At 32.4% G+C, this 17,708-nt stretch overlaps 2 protein-coding genes across 2 annotated transcripts; both read left to right on the top strand.

Moving 5' to 3' along the window:
- The first annotated feature begins 498 nt into the window (after positions 1–498).
- On the top strand, positions 499–7,531 carry LOC108482526 (putative disease resistance protein At1g50180). Its single transcript, XM_017785658.2, has 4 exons — positions 499–1,756; positions 5,195–7,024; positions 7,139–7,188; positions 7,337–7,531. Exons 1-2 carry the CDS (start codon positions 727–729, stop codon positions 6,979–6,981), a joined length of 2,817 nt encoding a protein of 938 aa, XP_017641147.2. The 5' UTR covers positions 499–726; the 3' UTR covers positions 6,982–7,024; positions 7,139–7,188; positions 7,337–7,531.
- A 1,247-nt stretch (positions 7,532–8,778) lies between these two features.
- LOC108481648 (probable disease resistance protein At1g58602) lies at positions 8,779–13,235 on the top strand. The gene is made up of 4 exons (XM_053019221.1): positions 8,779–9,202; positions 9,295–9,861; positions 11,405–11,916; positions 11,998–13,235. Exons 1-4 carry the CDS (start codon positions 8,779–8,781, stop codon positions 13,195–13,197), a joined length of 2,703 nt encoding a protein of 900 aa, XP_052875181.1. The 3' UTR covers positions 13,198–13,235.
- The last annotated feature ends 4,473 nt before the right edge of the window (positions 13,236–17,708 follow it).

The following is a 17,708-nucleotide window of genomic DNA, read 5'->3' as shown; positions in this document are numbered from 1 at the left end:
ATGTTATAGTTTCAAATATTATATACACTTAAAAGAAAAAGAAAAAGGCACTAAATTTCAACTTTTGCTTTTCTTTTGTCTTGCCTCTTACCTTCCAAATCCAATAATATTACGCAAAAATATTGTTTAGCTAGCTTGTTAATTTTATTTCTCTTTAGCAAAAATATCTGTCTCATCAAGAATCACTTCAACCTGTTCCACAAGCAAGATCAATTCTTCACTTAAAACTATGAACATCATAAATAAGTGTTACCAGAAAATAAAGATTTTACTACAAAAATTTCGTCTTTGCTTTCAGAAAAAATGGAAAAAACTGAAAAATCATGGATTTGTCACCTATTTAATCTCGGATAAAATTTTAGTGGGTTATGAGATAAGAGTAATTTTGTTGAACACTGAATATGTAAAAGATGAAGAGCCAATGTAAATAAATTGATTGATGTGGTTCAGTGATATACATAATATATTAAAGCAGGAATTGGTCTTCCCTTTAGCGAACAAAGTTGATCGTTAGTATACATAATATACATAATATATTAAAGCAGCTGGGAATGGTTAATAATTAATATGTTATTCTTAAGCTTTTGTGCAACTTTTTGAATCACTTAAACCCGTTCCACAAGCAAGATTAATTCTTTGTTTAAAACTTTGAACACCATAAAGAGGCAATATCGATGTTATCAGAAAACAAAGATTTTATTTGCTTTGAATTTTAAAAAAAAAATCATGGATTTCTCAGCCATTTCATCTGTTGTCCAGACTGTTGGGAGGTTGCTAACTCAGGAAGTCACGTCGTTGATGGGCGTGAAGGACCAAGTTGAGGATTTGCAAAAGGAGCTTGAATGGATACAAAGTTTCCTGAAGGAGGCAGACGCGAGGAAAGTTGATGATGAGGTGGTGCGCACCAGTATTAATGAAATCAGAGAATTGGCGTATGATGCCGAAGATGTGATCGAGACTTTTGCTCTCAAAGTTGCACCTAGAAGGAAAGGAGGTTTCTCTAACGTCACCAAAAGATTTGCTTGCATCCTTAATGAGGGAGGGTTGCTCTGCCAAACCAAGTGCGAGATTCAGAAAATCACAGCCAGAATCACCCAATTGACTCGGCGATTGCAAACCTATGATGTAAAACAGCCAAGGGATGGAGCAGGGTCAAGTTCTTCAAATCAAAGGCGAGAATTGAGGCGGCCTTATCCTCATATTGTCGACGACAACGTTGTTGGGTTGCATGATGATATCAAGAAGTTGGTGTCAATTCTTGTTGACGAGGAAAGTGATTGCAAAGTTGTTTCCATATGCGGAATGGGTGGTCTTGGCAAGACCACTCTTGCCAAGAAAATATACCGTCATAGCCATGTTATTGGTGGTTTCAATCGCTTGGTTTGGGTATATGTTTCTCAACAATTCCAAAAAATAAGAGTTTGGAAAGACATTTTGTCTGGTCTTCAAATTTTAAATTATGCCGACAGAGAGAGGAGAGATGAAGAATTAGCGGAGAAGTTACATAACTTCTTGAAGGATAACAAATGTTTGGTGATATTAGATGATATTTGGAGCATAGAGGCTTGGGATAGTCTTAAACCTGCTTTTCCAGTTGCAATGAACACTAACAGCAAGTTCTTGCTCACCTCTCGAAACAAAGAGATAGTTTCACATGCAGATAGAAGAGGATACTTACATGAATTGCAGTGTTTAAACGATAATGAAAGTTGGAAATTATTTCAAAAGATAGCATTTTCACAAGCACATCCTACAGGTACTTATTATCTTCATCTTATTTTAATATATTTATTCTAGATTTATTGTTCAAGTTCTTTTATTTATATTTTTATATTAAAAGTTATAAAGTAGATCAGTTTTGAACTTTTATTTTGGATGAGGAATTATAAAAGGAATTACATTTGTGTCAAAATTTTAAAATTTAAAAATGAATTTATTTGTTTGAATAAAAATATGGGAGAATTTTAAAATTGCTATCTATATATGTATTTACATTTTGGGTAAAAATGTGGGTGAATATATTTGGGGTAAATATTTGTTTGGGTAAAAATGACAACTATTTTCAATAAGTTGGTAAAGTTTAGATTAAAATTAGCGGATAGCTATGTATTTACATTTTGAATTAGTGATGACAAGAGCTAAATTCTAATGAAAACAAATAATAATGAATAAGACAATTATAGTAATTAAAAGTAATATGATTATTTTTTGTAGTTTTGGGTATAAAGTAATTTTAAAATTGTGGTCAGCATATACTCTTTTAATAGACCTATTAAATCCGAAAAGTTAATCACTAAATCCACTCCTATATGTGTATTAGAAAACCAAAAAGAAAATATGTGTACCCTAACCAAATAATATTTAACTTTTGTTATTTTTAAATTTTATTTGAAATTTTTATTAATATATATATTACTTTATAGGGTTAATATGGATTTTGCTTCTTAACTATACCTCGTAATCATTAAACATTTTAATTCATCATGATGGAAGACTGACATGATGCTTTTGTAGCTAATAAAATGTTGACACATGCTACTCACATCACATGTCATTCTCGTTGTAGTGAAGTAACAAAAAATTATTAAAAATTATTTTAAAATAAGAAAGAATAAAAATTTTAAAAACATAAATTTATTTTTATTTTTTATGTTTTATGTTTTTCAATTGTTTTTAAAATTTTAATTTAAATTTTATTGAATTTTTAAATATTAAAATTTAAAAATATAAATAATTTATTTCTTTTGTTTTTCTATGTTTTTCAAATTTTTATTTCAAATTTTAATTTTGAAATGTTTATTGAATTTTAATATTAAAATTTCAAAAATATAAATATTTTCAGTTCCATTTTGAAATGTTTATAATTAATAATTCTAGAATTTTAATATTTTATCAAAACTTTCTAATTTTTAGATTTTAAAACAATTTTTAATATTTGTTTTCTTCACTTGTAATATGAGTGTGATATGTGATGTGGGTGCCAAGTGCCAATCTTTTATTGGCCTAAAAATGCCACGTCATACTTCTTCAAGGGGTAAAGTATCTAATGGAATGAAACTACAGGTGGTATCTGCGAAGTTTTCTTTAAATGCCACGTCATACTTCTTTAAATTTATTGTAATTTTGTTTCATTTCAAAAATTATTTTTATTTAATTCTAGTATATTTTTAAAATTTATTTTATTAAAATTATTGTAAATTTCTAAAATATATTCATATTGAATTTTTAAAATTATTTAATTCTAATATTATTCTTCTTATTTTTATTTTTAATTTGTAAAATTCTAATAACACAATTTTTATTAAATCATTTATTTATCCAAATAAAGCAATTACAAGCCTTAACACTTTGAATTGATAAATTTTAAAATGGTAGCATTTTAAAAATTTAGAAAATCTTAAAATTCTTCGTCCAAACACATTCTTAGAATAATTAAATATTTTTATTACTTTATGACGGAAATTAATTTCAATAAGTTTGTAAAGTTTAGATTAAAATTAGTGGTTAGTTATGTATTTACATTTTAAAATAGTGATGACGAGAGAATAATAATAATAAGACAACTATAGTAACTAAAAGTAATAAGACTATCGTTTAGTGTGTCTGAGCATGGAACAATTTTAAAATTTATGACCATTAACTACTCTTTTAATAGATCTACAAAATGCAAAAGATTAATCACTAAGCTTACCTCGTAGATATATTAGGAAATCAAAAAGAAAAATATGACTACCCAAACTAAAACTTAACAAAACAATATAACTTTTGTTATTTTTAATATGACTTAATCTTATTTGAAATTTGTAGTTTTCATTCACTAAAAATATTAATATATGTGTGTTTTTGCCACTTAATTTCAGTTAAACACTGTAACCTGGAAAAATGACATGACATTTTTATTGTCAATGAAATGTTGATACGTGCCACTCACATCACATGCTACTTTCATTATAGTGGAGAATGAAAAAAATATTACAAATTATTTTAAAATAAGAAAGAATATAAAATTTTAAAAACATAAACATTTTTATTTTTATTTTTCTATTTTTAATTGTTTTGAAAATTTTCAATTTTCAAATGTTTATTAAAATTTTAAATATTAAAATTTCAAAAATATAAATATTTTCAGTTCCATATTTTTTAGATGTTTCTTTCATTACCGAGGGAGTAATTATTTTGGCTGGAGATTGGTTGTTAAGGAGGTGGCTTTTAAGCTCCTTGTTCTTTTATTTATTTTGGCCCTTTTTTTTTTTTTTTTTTTTTCTTTTCTTTTTGGATTTTGTTACTGCACTTCGTTTTGAATTAATAAGATCTCCAGCCAGATTATTTCAAAAAAATATTTATAATTAATAATTCAGAATATTTTAATATTTTAAAATATTTTATTAAATTTCTATAAATTTTAGATTTTATATAAATTTTATTTAAATTTACAAGTGATGACATGGTATAATCTTATAGTGTTACATCAACAAACATTAATAAAATTCAAGTTTAGGGATTAAATTAAAACAAATTATCAAGTTTCAATGTAAATAAAAAATTTCAAGAATTAAATTGAAAAAATTGTCAAGTTTAAGACTACATATTCTTTATCCTTATATCTAATAGTATATTTTGTTAAGTACTAAATTTCTAAATTTATTTATTATTTTGAGAAATTTTATTTCATACATTAGTTTTAGTAAACTAAAAGAAATGTATTGATATAATACTTCCCCTCTATATTTATTATCTATAATATATTGTCAACTTTAAAACTTAAAATATTTACTTAACAAATTTAATCTATTTGAATATGTCTTTTATTATTTAAATTAATAATATTTAACAGTGGTCTTCACTATCAGAAATTATAAAATACTATCAATTAACAAATTAAGTTATCTCCTTTGCTTCTTAAAACTTTTGTATGGAAATGAAAGAAATAAAAGAAAAAAATAAAAGTTTAAAAATAAAAAATAATAATTAAATTGCAAAAAAATCTGATTTAGATGTGTAATTTGATAATAATAATAATAAACGTCTTAAATGATTATTTACCCTATCTTGTTAACTTGTCATTTTACTATTAATGGCTTAGTAATTAAAATAATACAATTCGATGATGTTAGCGATTTTTTCAAGATAAATTAAAATTCGAGCATTAAAATAGAGAAGTAATTTGGTGTTCTTATTGCTTGTTATTTTACAGAAAACATAGTTGATCCAAAACTCGAAGAGTTAGGGAAAGACATGGTTTATAGCTGTCGAGGGTTGCCATTAGCCATCATTGTATTGGGAGGCATTTTGGCTACAAAGAGTTCAATACATGAATGGCAAATCGTGCATAAAAATGCTAAATCATACTTAAAGAAAGGAAAAGGTGCCCAACAAATTGAGCATGTGTTAGCCTTGAGTTATGATGATTTGCCGCCTTATTTAAGACCATGTTTCCTTTATTTGAGTCAATTTCCAGAAGATTACCAGATACCTACAGAAAAATTGATTCAACTGTGGGTTGCAGAAGGCATTGTGTCATCAACAGAGGATGAAGGAAATGGAGAAGTTATGGAGGATGTTGCAGAAGGCTTCTTAGACGAGCTTGTGGAAAGGTGTATAGTTCAAGTTGGGGAAAGAGACCCAACCTTGAAGGTCAGAACTTGCCACATGCACGATCTAATGAGAGATATTTGCCTGTCAATTGCAAAGCAAGAAAATTTTCTCAGCATCATCAATGATTCCTCATTGTCTCCATCCAATACGAGGGCAGTCCGTAGAATTGTTGTACATCAACACATTCATGTTCAGCGCATTAAAAGTAGTATCCCTCTTAGATCCGTCTTGTTCTTTTGGAGCCCGTTTGATTTGGGTTTGGAACCCGGTCAAAGAGATGAGGAGGATTTTTGCTGTTTGGTCTGGTTGGTTTGTGTGATGCTGAAATGGAAGAGATCTTGGAAGTACATGTTTGGAAAATTTAAGAAGCTTAGAGTTCTAAGCTTTGAAGGAGACATGAAAGGATATTCAGGATGTAAGTTATCTAGTGCTATAGGTAATCTCATCCATCTTAGATTCTTGAATTTACGTGGTATTCAATTCAATTGGCCAAAAATCCCTTCGTCTCTGGGCAACTTAAGGTGTTTGCAAACCTTGGATTTAAGAATTTTTGGTCTTGTTGTAGATATGTATAGTTATGTACCTAACATAATATGGAAGTTAGAGCAGTTAAGACATCTCTATCTCCCGGAGAGCATGACAGATGAGACCAAATTGAAGTTGCACACCTTGACAAACATTTTAACACTAATCAACTTCAACACAAGGAACTGCTTCGTTGCAGATCTTTCCAAGTTCACAAAACTTAGAAAGTTGGGAATTTGTGGGCCATTTGATTTTAAGGAGGAGCTGGATAAGAATTTGCCAATTATAGCAAGTGACTGCCTTCGGTCCTTGTCTATTTGGAATGATAAAGGAATAGATCCGAAAGTATTAGCTCACCTCCTTTTGAGTTGTGTTAATTTGTGTAAGTTGATTTTACAAGTGAAGATAGAGAAGTTACCAGATTTTCACCATTTCTCTTCGAGTATCGCTTATTTACACTTGAGAGAGTGCGAGCTTGTGGAAGATCCTATGTCAACACTAGAGAAGCTGCCCAATTTAAGGGTTCTGGAATTATATGTGTATGCTTTCATTGGAGAGGAAATGGTTTGCTCTGCACCCGGTTTTCCTAAACTTGAGTCTCTAACCCTTTACGGGCTGTGGAATTTGGAGGAGTGGGAGGTGGAAGAAGGAGCCGTGCCTGCTCTATTCTATTTGGAGATTAAAGGTTGTAAAAAACTGAAGATGCTTCCAGATGGATTGAGATTTATTACGACCCTCCAAGAATTGAAGATTGAGTATATGCCAAAGGATTTTAAAGATAAAATGGTGCAAGGAAGAGAAGATTTCTACAAAGTCCAACATATTCCTTCCATCATATTTTATGATATCTACAATGTGTGAAATTTATATCACTTCTTCTTGATTAAAAACCTATGAGTTCAGGGTATGCATTTATAATCTCTTCTTCTTCCCGGTAGAACTGTCAACTTCATTCTACTTTCATTCATATTCTTTGAAATAATTTGTAAATCAATGAAACTGACATTTTTTTTTTCAGGGAACCAAGTGTCAAGTGTGGTGTCGTGCTCAATTGGATGCATCAATAAGGTAATCCATTTGAAACTAGGTTTCTTAAATAATGACGATACGTACTTGTTCAATTTTGTTAATATTTCATTTGATAATCTTTTATTCAGAAAATAATCAGACCTTGATTTCAACCTAAGTTTAATAATGACTTGTATTTATATTCCAGGAAAAGGAGGCTGCCATTTGTTGATGCTGATCTGTGGCCACCCTCTTTCTAATGTTGTAAAATTCTCTATTTTGATGTGATTTTGTATCTTCTACCTTATGATTAACGAAACCTCTTTGGTTTGATCTACAACTTCTAAGTAATTACTTTTATTATTAATAATATGACTCCTCAGCTTGTTCTCTTTTCTATTAATTTTATTTCTGTTTAGCCTCTCCTTTTCATTTTGTTTCTTCCCCTTCTACTTTTGGTTATCACTTAATTATTTGATTTGAACACAAAAGAAGTTCAATCAAATAACAAAAATTCATGCATAAATTCCATCCAAAATTCATATCAAATAACAAAAAGAATATAAATCTGGCCCTTTTCTGTTTCAATTGCAATCCATATCTTGGCCTGCTTACATGTCCCATTTCACTTCCATCTTTTTTTTTTTTGCTTTTCTTTTATGGGCAATATAATTTCTAGTCCCTAAACTTGTCAACTAGTTCCACTTTAGTACATGTACTTTTTTTATCCACTTTAATACTTGAACTTGGCAACTATATTCATTTTGGTTCCTATACTTGAAAATTATAAAAGTATGATTACATGGCATTATGAGATTATGCCACATCATCATTTGAAAATTAAAAATTTATATAAATTTTCAAGTGATGATGTGGTACATTATTAGAGTGTTATATAGATTGTTCTAATAACTGAACTAATGATTGAATCGGTCAAATCACTAATTCTTGATTCAATCGATTTGATCATTTTACTAATAGACCAACAATAATTAAATTAATAATTAAAACTTTACAATTTTTTCTTAAAAATTATTATATTGGTTTAGTTTGTCTAACTATTAATTTTATCTCAATTTTTATTTTTAATTATTTGAGCAATTTTCGATTTGTAAAATGGTCTATTTTGATGTTATATTGTATCTTCTACATTACGGTGTCCGTTGAAAACTCTTTGGTTTGGTCTACAACTTATAATTAAATACTTTTATTATCAATAATATGACTCCTCAGCTTGTTGTCTTTTCTGTTAATTTTACTTCTCTTTAGCTCAAATTTTGCATGCCTCTCCTTTTAATTTTATTTCACCTATAGTTCATCAATATTGAGTTGAATTTGAAGAAATATGTCTATTTCACCCATGGTTCATCGGGTTACAAAGACTGGGTCTTCCCTTGTTTATTATTTATACGTACTTTGTTTTGCCAATTACTATTTGTTTTGTGGAAACTTTTATTCCTTATTCTTTTGTTTTGTCATGTTCCCTGTTCTTTGCTTCAAGCTTTTGTGCAACTTTTTGAATCACTTAAACCCGTTCCGCAAGCAAGATTGATTCTTCGTTTAAAACTTTGAACACCATAAAGAGGCAATATCATGTTTTCAGAAAACAAAGATTTTCTTTGCTTTGAATATTTTTAAAAAACAAAAATCATGGATTTCTCAGCCATTTCATCTGTTATCCAGACTGTTGGGAGGTTGCTAACTCAGGAAGCCACATCGTTGATGGGCGGGAAGGACCAAGTTGAGGATTTGCAAAAGGAGCTTGAATGGATGCAAAGTTTCCTGAAGGAGGCAGACGCGAGGAAAGTCGATAATGAGGTGGACCGCACCAGTATTAATGAAATCAGAGAATTGGCGTATGATGTCGAAGATGTGATCGAGACTTTTGCTCTCAAAGTTGCACCTAGAAGGAAAGGAGGTTTCTCTAATGTCATCAAAAGATTTGCTTGCATCCTTAACGAGGGAGGGTTGCTCCGCCAAACCAAGTGTGAGATTCAGAAAATCACAGCTAGAATCACCCAATTGACTCGGCGATTACAAACCTATGATGTAAAACAGCCAAGGGATGGACCAGGTACAAGTTCTTCAAATCAAAGGCGAGAATTGAGGCGGCCTTATCCTCATATTGTCGATGACAATGTTGTTGGGTTGCATGATGACATCAAGAAGTTGATGATGAAAGCGATTGCAAGGTTGTTTCCATATGGGGAATGGGTGGTATTGGCAAGACCACTCTTGCCAAGAAAATATTCCGCCATAGTCAAGTTATCGGTCATTTCAATCACTTGGCTTGGGTATATGTTTCTCAACAATTCCAAAAAGTAAGAGTTTGGAAAGACATTTCATCTAGTCTGCAAATTAAAAACAATGCTGACAGAGATGAAGAATTAGCAGAGATATTACATAACTTCTTGAAGGATAACAAATGTTTGGTGATAATAGATGATATTTGGAGCATAGAGGCTTGGGATAGTCTTAAGTCTGCTTTTCCAGTTGCAATGAACACTAACAGTAAGTTCTTGCTCACCTTTCGAAACAAAGAAGTAGTTTCACATGTAGATAGGAGAGGGTATTCATATGAATTGCAGTGCTTAGACGATGATGAAAGTTGGAAACTCTTTCAAAAGATAGCATTTTTACAAGTACATTCTACGGGTACTTATTATCTTATTTCTAATATATTCATTCTAGATTTATTTTTCACGTTCTTTTATTTATATTTTTATATTAAAAGTTATTAAGTACATCAAATTTCAACTTTTATTTTTGGACGAGGATTTATTTGTTTGAGTAAATATATGGGAGAATTTCAAAATTTGTGTGTAATTTGAGATTATTAGTAAATATATGAGGAGAATTTATAAGTATTTACACTTTGATTTGATTAATTCTAAAACAGTAGCATTTTAAACTCTTAAAAAATTTAAAATTTTTTATCTAAACACATTCTTTAAAGCAATTAAATATTGTTAATACTTCCCAATTAATTTCAATAAGATTAAAATTAGTGGTTAGGTATATATTAACTTTTGTTATTTTTAATATGATTTAAAATATATGTTACTTTATAGGTTAATATGTGTTTTAATCAATTAATTATAACTCGATTTCATTCATCACTTTAATTCATTATAATAGAAGAATGATGTGACATTTTCATAGTCAATGAAACATTAACATGTGCCTCTCCCATCACATGTCACTCTCATTATAGTGGAGAATGAGAAAAAAAAACATTAAAATTTATTTTAAAAATAAGAAAGAAAATAAAATTTTAAAAACATAAATATTTTTTTATGTTTTTCAATTGTTTTGAAAATTTTTAATTTTAAATATTTATTAAATTTTAAATATTAAAATTTCAAAATATAGATCTTTTCAGTTCCATCTTTTTAAAATGTTTATAATTAATAATATTTTAATATTTTAAAAATATTTTATTAAATTCTTCTAATTTTAAATTTTAAAACCATTTGTATTATTTGTTTCTCTTTCTTCACTTGTAATAACGAGAGTGATATGTGATGCGGGTGCCACATGCCAATGTTTTACTAACCTAAAAATGTCATGTCATACTTCTTTAATGGGTAAAGTATCTAATTGAATGAAACTATAGGTGGTAACTGTGAATTTTCTTTAAATTGTAGATAAGGTATAGATTAAAAGCTAAATTGCAAATTAACCTTCTTATGTATGAAAATTTTCATATATTTAAGGCATAAAATAACATTTAGTTCTTAAATTTGGAAATATTTTTCATCTAAGTCCTTAATTTTTTTTGGTCTATATTAGTTAGTTTTCATAATTTGGACCTTAAACTTGGATTTAGTTAATGTATGATGATGTGATACTTTAAGATTATACCATATTATCACCAATTTTTTTAAAATCTAAAATTTTATATTTTTATATAATTTTTTAATTTTAAGTCTTGACATGGTGCAATTTTAAATGCCACATCATTAAACTTTAATGAAATTCAAATTTAAAAATAAAAAGTAAAAACAAGTTGTCAAGTTACAGACCGATGTGAATAAAAAAAGTTCACAAATAAAGTTTTAGAGACTACATATTGTTTATCCTATTTTGATAATGTTAGTAATATAATTTAAATTTCTGCAGCTTACCCTTAAAATAGCGCTGGAGGATATCAAGATCCAGAAAAGTATTATTGTTATTCAAGTGTTAACCAAACAATTAACTTATTTATTCAAAAGCTACGGAAGATGTAGTGAAGAGAAGTAATTTGATGTTCTTATTGCTTGTTATTTTACAGAAAACATAGTTGATCCAAAATTGGAAGAATTGGGGAAAGACATGGTTAATAGCTGTCGAAGGTTGCCATTAGCCATCAGTGTTTTGGGAGGAATTTTGGCTACAAAGAGTTCAATACATGAATGGCAAATTATGCATAAAAATGCTAAATCATACTTGAAGAAAGGCAAAGGTGCCCAAGATATTGAGCATGTGTTAGCCTTGAGTTATGATGATTCGCCGCCTTATTTAAGATCATGTTTCCTTTATTTGAGCCAATTTCTAGAAGACTACCAGATACGTGCAGAAAGATTGATTCAACTATGGGTTGCAGAAGGCATTGTGTCATCAATAGAGGAGGAAGGAAATGGAGAAATTATGGAGGATGTTGCAGAAGGCTTCTTAGATGAGCTTGTGGAAAGGTGTATGGTTCAAGTTGGAGAAAGAGACCCAACCTTGAAGGTCAAAACTTGCCACATGCACGATCTAATGAGAGATCTTTGCCTGTCAATAGCAAAGCAAGAAAATTTTTCAGCATAATCAATCATTCCTCGGTGTCTCCATCTATCTGAGGCGATCCATAGAATTGTTGTACATCAACACATTCATGTTCAGCGCATTAAAAGTAGTATCCCTCTTAGATCCATCTTGTTCTTTTGGCACCCGTTTGATTTGGATTTGGAACTCTGTCTAAGTGATGAGGATGATTTTTGGTGGTTTTTCTGGTTTGTTTGTTTAATTTTGAAATGGCAGAGATCTTGGAACTACATGTTCGGAAATTTTAAGAAGCTTAAAGTTCTAAGCTTTGAAGAAGGAGGGAAAGGATATTCGGGATTTAAGTTATCTAGTGCTATAGGTAATCTTATCCATCTTAGATGCTTGAATTTATGTTGTATTGCATTCAATTGCCCAAATATCCCTTCGTCTCTGGGCAACTTAAGGTGTTTGCAAACCTTGGATTTAAGAATTTTTAGACATGGTGGTGATGGTGCTCTGAATGTACCTAACATAATATGGGAATTGGAACAGTTAAGACATCTTTGTCTCCCGCTAACGATGACTGATAAGACCAAATTGAAGTTGCACACGTTGACAAACATTTTAACACTAATCAACTTCAACACAAGGAACTGCTTCGTTGTAGATCTTTCCAAGTTCACAAAACTTAGAAAGTTGGGGATTCTTGGACCATTCAATATTGATGATATTAAGGAGGAGCTGGATAAGAATCTGCCAATTATTGCAAGTGACTGCCTTCGGTCCTTGTCTATTTGGAATGATGAAGGAATAGACCCAAAAGTATTAGCTCACCTCCTTTCAAGTTGTGTTAATTTGTGTGAGTTGATTTTACGAGTGAAAATAGAGAAGTTACCAGATTTTCACCATTTTTCTTCGAGTACCGCATATGTACACTTGATAGGGTGCAAGCTTGTGGAAGATCCTATGCCAACACTAGAGAACCTGCACAATTTAAGGGTTCTGGAATTATATGTGTATGCTTTCATTGGAAAGGAAATGGTTTGCTCTGTACTCCATTTTCCTAAACTTGAGTCTCTAAACCTTAGTGGACTTTGGAATTTGGAGGAGTGGAAGGTAGAAGAAAGAGCCGTGCCTACTCTACACCATTTGAAGATTAGTGGTTGTGGAAAACTGAAGATGCTTCTAGATGGATTGAGATTCATTACAACCTTCCAAGAATTGAAGATTGAGTATATGCCAAAGGAATTTAAAGATAAAATGGTACAAGGAAGAGAAGATTTCTACAAAGTCCAACACCTTCCTTCCATCATATTTTATCATATCTACGGAGTGTGAAATTTATATCACTTCTTCTTGATTAAAAACCTATGAAGTCAGGGTATGCATTTATAATCTATTTTTCTCGGTAGAACTGTCAACTTCATTCTACTTTCATTCATATTCTTTGAAATAATTTGCGTAAAATTTGGTAACTGGAGAAAAACTGTTGGTGTTAGACACACTTTAACCGGATGAAGTGACAACTTTAATCTGGACTTTAACAGCAACGTATTTTACCCGGATAAAGAATGAAGGAAAAATACTTGGAGTTCAAGCTTTGAGCTACTGCCAGGAATGAAGAACAGAATTTTGAAGGCAAAGAAAGATAGAGCATATGGAAAGAACATCTAATGATTTCATTCAAATGAAACACTGTCTTAAAGCCATTACATATACCAGACATTGGCTGGTCAAAAATAATAACTTCATCACCTAACACTACCTAACTCTACTTATTACATTGGAACTAGGTGATATTACTTGCACACTTAAACAAAGCTGGTAACCAGCTCTTTGACCATCAAGTTACATTAACTTGTCATCCAAACATAATTCAAAATGAAGTAAATTACAAAAACATTGTTAAAAGGTATCAAAATGAAACTGGGATGAAGTAGTAGCATTAACATCTTCAGTTGCACGTACTTTACCCGGGAAACTTATGTGCATAGATTCTTACACGTACTTTACCCGGACAACTTATGTGCATGAATTTGCATGAGCTGCATGTGTTGCATGGGAACTAACTTCAACACTCCTCCTTAGTTTCCATACTTGTAACACCTAGCTGCTTTCTTAGTTTTATAAACCTTGACACACCAAGGGCCTTTGTGAAAATGTCAGCAACCTGTTCCTCTGATTTGTAATGAATCAGCTCTACCTATCGAGCTTGTTCATCTCTCTTATCACATGTAACTTGATGCTGAAGTGCTTCGTTCTACCATGAAAGACAGGATTCTTTGCAATTGCAACAGCAGACTTGTTGTCACAAAAGATCTCTGTTGCCTCCCTTTGATGTAGGTTAAGATCAGCTAGAATTTTTCTCAGCCAAATGGCTTGATTTTGACATTGGCGGTGCAACATATCCGACCTGCATTGATTGAGCCACCATCGATTGTTTCCTTAAGCTCCAACAAAACATGGTTGAGCCAAAGGTAAAAGCATAACCAGAGGTGCTTTTCACATTATCACTTGAACCAGCCCAGTCACTATCAGTATAGCCTCTCAATTTCAAACTTTTAGCTTTGTTGAATAACACACCATAGTTAAGAGTGCCTTTGATGTACCTTAGCACTCTCTTTGCTGCTTGAAAATGCTGGACATTACAGCAATGCATAAACCTTGATAACATACTCACTGCAAACAAGATATTTGGCCTAGTTGCTGTCAAATATAACAAGCAGCCAACTAGGCTCCTATAGGTAGACTCATTGACTGGTTCATGATCTCTTTAGCTTGACAGCTTCATTCCAACAGCAATAGGAGTGCTCGTTGGCTTACAATTCTCCATTGAGAACTTGGACAAAACCTTCAAGGTAAATGTTCTCTGTGCCAAGAACATTTTTCCTTCTGTTTGGCGCACCTTCATTCCCAAAAAGTATGTCATTAGCCCCAAGTCAGACATTTCAAACATGTCCTTCATTTTGGCTTTGAATTCAGCCAATATGTCTTGATCTCCTCCAATGACCAAAAGCTCATCGACATAGAGGGATACAATAAGCTGTATTTCAGCTTCATTCTTCTTGACATATAGTGTTGGCTCACTAACACTTCTGTTAAATCCCAAACTGACCAAGTAACTGTCAATTTGAGCATACCAGGCTCTAGGAGCTTGTTTCAGGCCATATAATGCATTCTTAAGCCTGTACACCATTTGTTCTTTGCCAGACACAACGAAGCCTTGAGGCTGATCAATGTAGATCTCTTTTTCAAGGAAGCCATTTAGGAATACAGACTTCACATCAAGCTAGTGGATTTTCCATTACATCTGAGCTGCCAAGGCAATCAGCAATCTAATGGTGTCTAGCCTGGCCACTGGTGCAAATGTTTCCAGGTAGTTCAGGCCATATTTCTGGCTGAATCCTTTGACTACAAGTCTGGCCTTCAGTTTGTTCAAGCTTCCATCAGCATTTTGCTTGGCTTGATTGACCCATTTTACTCCAATAACCTTCCTCTTGGCTGGTTTAGGAACCAATTCCCATGTCTGGTTCTTCTCAATCATGGAAATTTCATCAACCATAGCCTGTTTCTAGCCTTCATCAGCTTCAGCTTCTTCAAAACTGCATGGCTCCACTATGGCAACTTGAGCTCTTTCATAAATTTCAGCTAAAGGTCTAGTGCCTCTGACTGGCATGTCATCAATGTCTATTTCAGGACAATTTGATTAGGTTCAGCATGATCAACCATTAGCTCTTCAGAAACAGCCTCTAGCTCATTCTTCTCTTAATTTCAGCATCCTTTTTCATCGAAGATCACATCTCTGCTTACTTGAATTTTGTTTGTTAAAGGGTCCAAAATCCTATAGCCCTTATTGACCATACTATACCCGGCTAAAATACCAGGAATAGCTCTTTTGGACAACTTATCCCTCTTTACAGTTGGTATTTGGCTGTAACATAGGCAACCAAAGACTTTCATATGAGCCAATGATGGCTTGAACCCGAACCAAGCCTCAAAAGGTGTCTTGTAAACAAGTGCTTTGGTTGGAAGCCTATTCTGAATGTAGACAACAGTATTGACAGCTTCAGCCTACATGGTCTTGGGCAAATTTTTTCAAACAATAAACATCTGGCCATATCCATCAAGCTCTTATTCTTCCTTTCACTTACACCATTTTGTTGAGGTGTATAAGTGTTGGTGAGCTGGTGGCTAATGCCAGCTTCATCATAAAAGGTATTAAACCCGGATGAAGTATACTCTGTTCCATTATCAGACCTAAGGGTCTTGAGTTTATAGCCTGTTTCAGTTTCTGCTGCAGCTTTAAATTTCTGGAATATTGAAAGTACTTCATACTTATTCCGGAAAAAATATGCCCAACAATACCTAGAGTAATCATCAATAAATAAAATGAAGTATCTACTTCCATTCAATGATTCAGTCTTTATGGGGCCACACACATCTGTGTGTACAAGCTATAGCTTCTTAGAGGCTCTCCATGCTTGATTGGTAGGAAATGGCGATCTTGCTTGTTTTCTCAATTGACAGACTTCACATACCTCTTCTTCCTCAACAGAGTTGGTGAAGTTTTCAACCAAGTCTTCACTGATCATCTGAGTCATTGATCTGAAGTTGGCATGCCCAAGCCTTTAGTGCCAAAGCTTAGAGTCTTTAGAAGAAATAGCATAGGCATTATCAAAGCCTTTATTCTAGTCCACAACAAAGCTCTTTTCTGTCATGACTACTGACATGAGCATAGATCCACTTGGATCACTAATCTGACATTCATTTTCTTTGAACATCACAGTATAGCCTTTTTCAACTAACTGAGCTATACTTAACAGGTTTCTTTCAATTTCAAGAACTAACAAAACATTTGAAATGATCTTGTTACCTGTTGGAGTGCAAATAACCACATCTCCTTTCATACGCCTTGATAAAGTGGCCATTACCAACTTTAACTTGTGTTTCTGACTTACATCTAAGGACTTGAAAATAGCGCATCTGGTGACATATGGTTGGTGCAACCACTTTGTCAAGAGTCAACCATTTGAGACTTTCTTACGAGCAAGCGAAGCGGGGAGGCGCAAAGACCTACTCCTCATTGTCACTGTCTTCTTCAGCTACCCGAGCTTCAGCCTTGTGTTGTTGGTTTTGGCCAAGTCTGCCTTTTTTCTTTGCAAACCCTTTTAACATGGCCTTTCTTTTTACAGCGTTGACACACAGCATCTAGTCTGAACCAGCATTTAGTCTCTGGATGACCAAGTTTTTTACAAAATCTGCAGAGTCGATCTCCTCCTCTTGCATCATCAGGCTTAGGCCTATTTTTCCAGTTCTTCTTGCCTTTATAGGCTGAGGAACTTGAAGCAGACCTGGTTTTAGCTTGGAAAGCACCCTCTTGGTGTTCCTCCATCCTGCTAGCTCTCCTTTGCTCCTGAGCATGGAGGACATTAATGAGCTTAGTTAAGGAGATGCTTGCTAGGTTTCTTGAATCCTCTAAGGAGGATATTTTTGTTTCATACCTTTCTGGTAAGGTAGAGAGCACTTTCTCCACAATCCTTGCCTCATCAAATTGCTCACCAAGGAGCCTTATGCTGTTAACTACAGCCATGGTTCTGTTAGAATACTTCTTGACAGTTTCTTCTTCCTTCATCTTCAAGTTCTCGAACTCCCTTCTTAGATTCAAAAACTACTGCTGCCTTGTCCTATCTGTACCTTGGAACTCCTCCTTGAGTTTGTCCCAGACTTGTTTTGGTGTTTCACAAGCCATGATTCTAGTAAAAATTACATCAGAAACACAGTTCTGAATGCATGACATGGCCTTGTGCTTTTTACTTTTTTCTTCAGAGTACTACTTCATTTGAGCCACT

The sequence above is a fragment of the Gossypium arboreum genome, chromosome 1 (assembly GCF_025698485.1).
Source record: "Gossypium arboreum isolate Shixiya-1 chromosome 1, ASM2569848v2, whole genome shotgun sequence".
NCBI classification, from domain to species: Eukaryota; Viridiplantae; Streptophyta; class Magnoliopsida; order Malvales; family Malvaceae; genus Gossypium; species Gossypium arboreum.
This window is presented reverse-complemented; position numbering and strand designations above follow the sequence as displayed.

Bases quoted from the DNA above. Each gene is read 5' to 3' on its own strand.
- LOC108481648 (XM_053019221.1), top strand. From the start codon at position 8,779: ATGGATTTCTCAGCCATTTCATCTGTTATCCAGACTGTTGGGAGGTTG. The intron at 9,862-11,404 runs GTTATTAAGTAC...GTTATTTTACAG, and splicing joins TTTATATTTTTATATTAAAA to AAAACATAGTTGATCCAAAA. The intron at 11,917-11,997 runs GCATAATCAATC...ATTCATGTTCAG, and splicing joins CAAAGCAAGAAAATTTTTCA to CGCATTAAAAGTAGTATCCC.
- LOC108482526 (XM_017785658.2), top strand. From the start codon at position 727: ATGGATTTCTCAGCCATTTCATCTGTTGTCCAGACTGTTGGGAGGTTG. The intron at 1,757-5,194 runs GTACTTATTATC...GTTATTTTACAG, and splicing joins TTCACAAGCACATCCTACAG to AAAACATAGTTGATCCAAAA.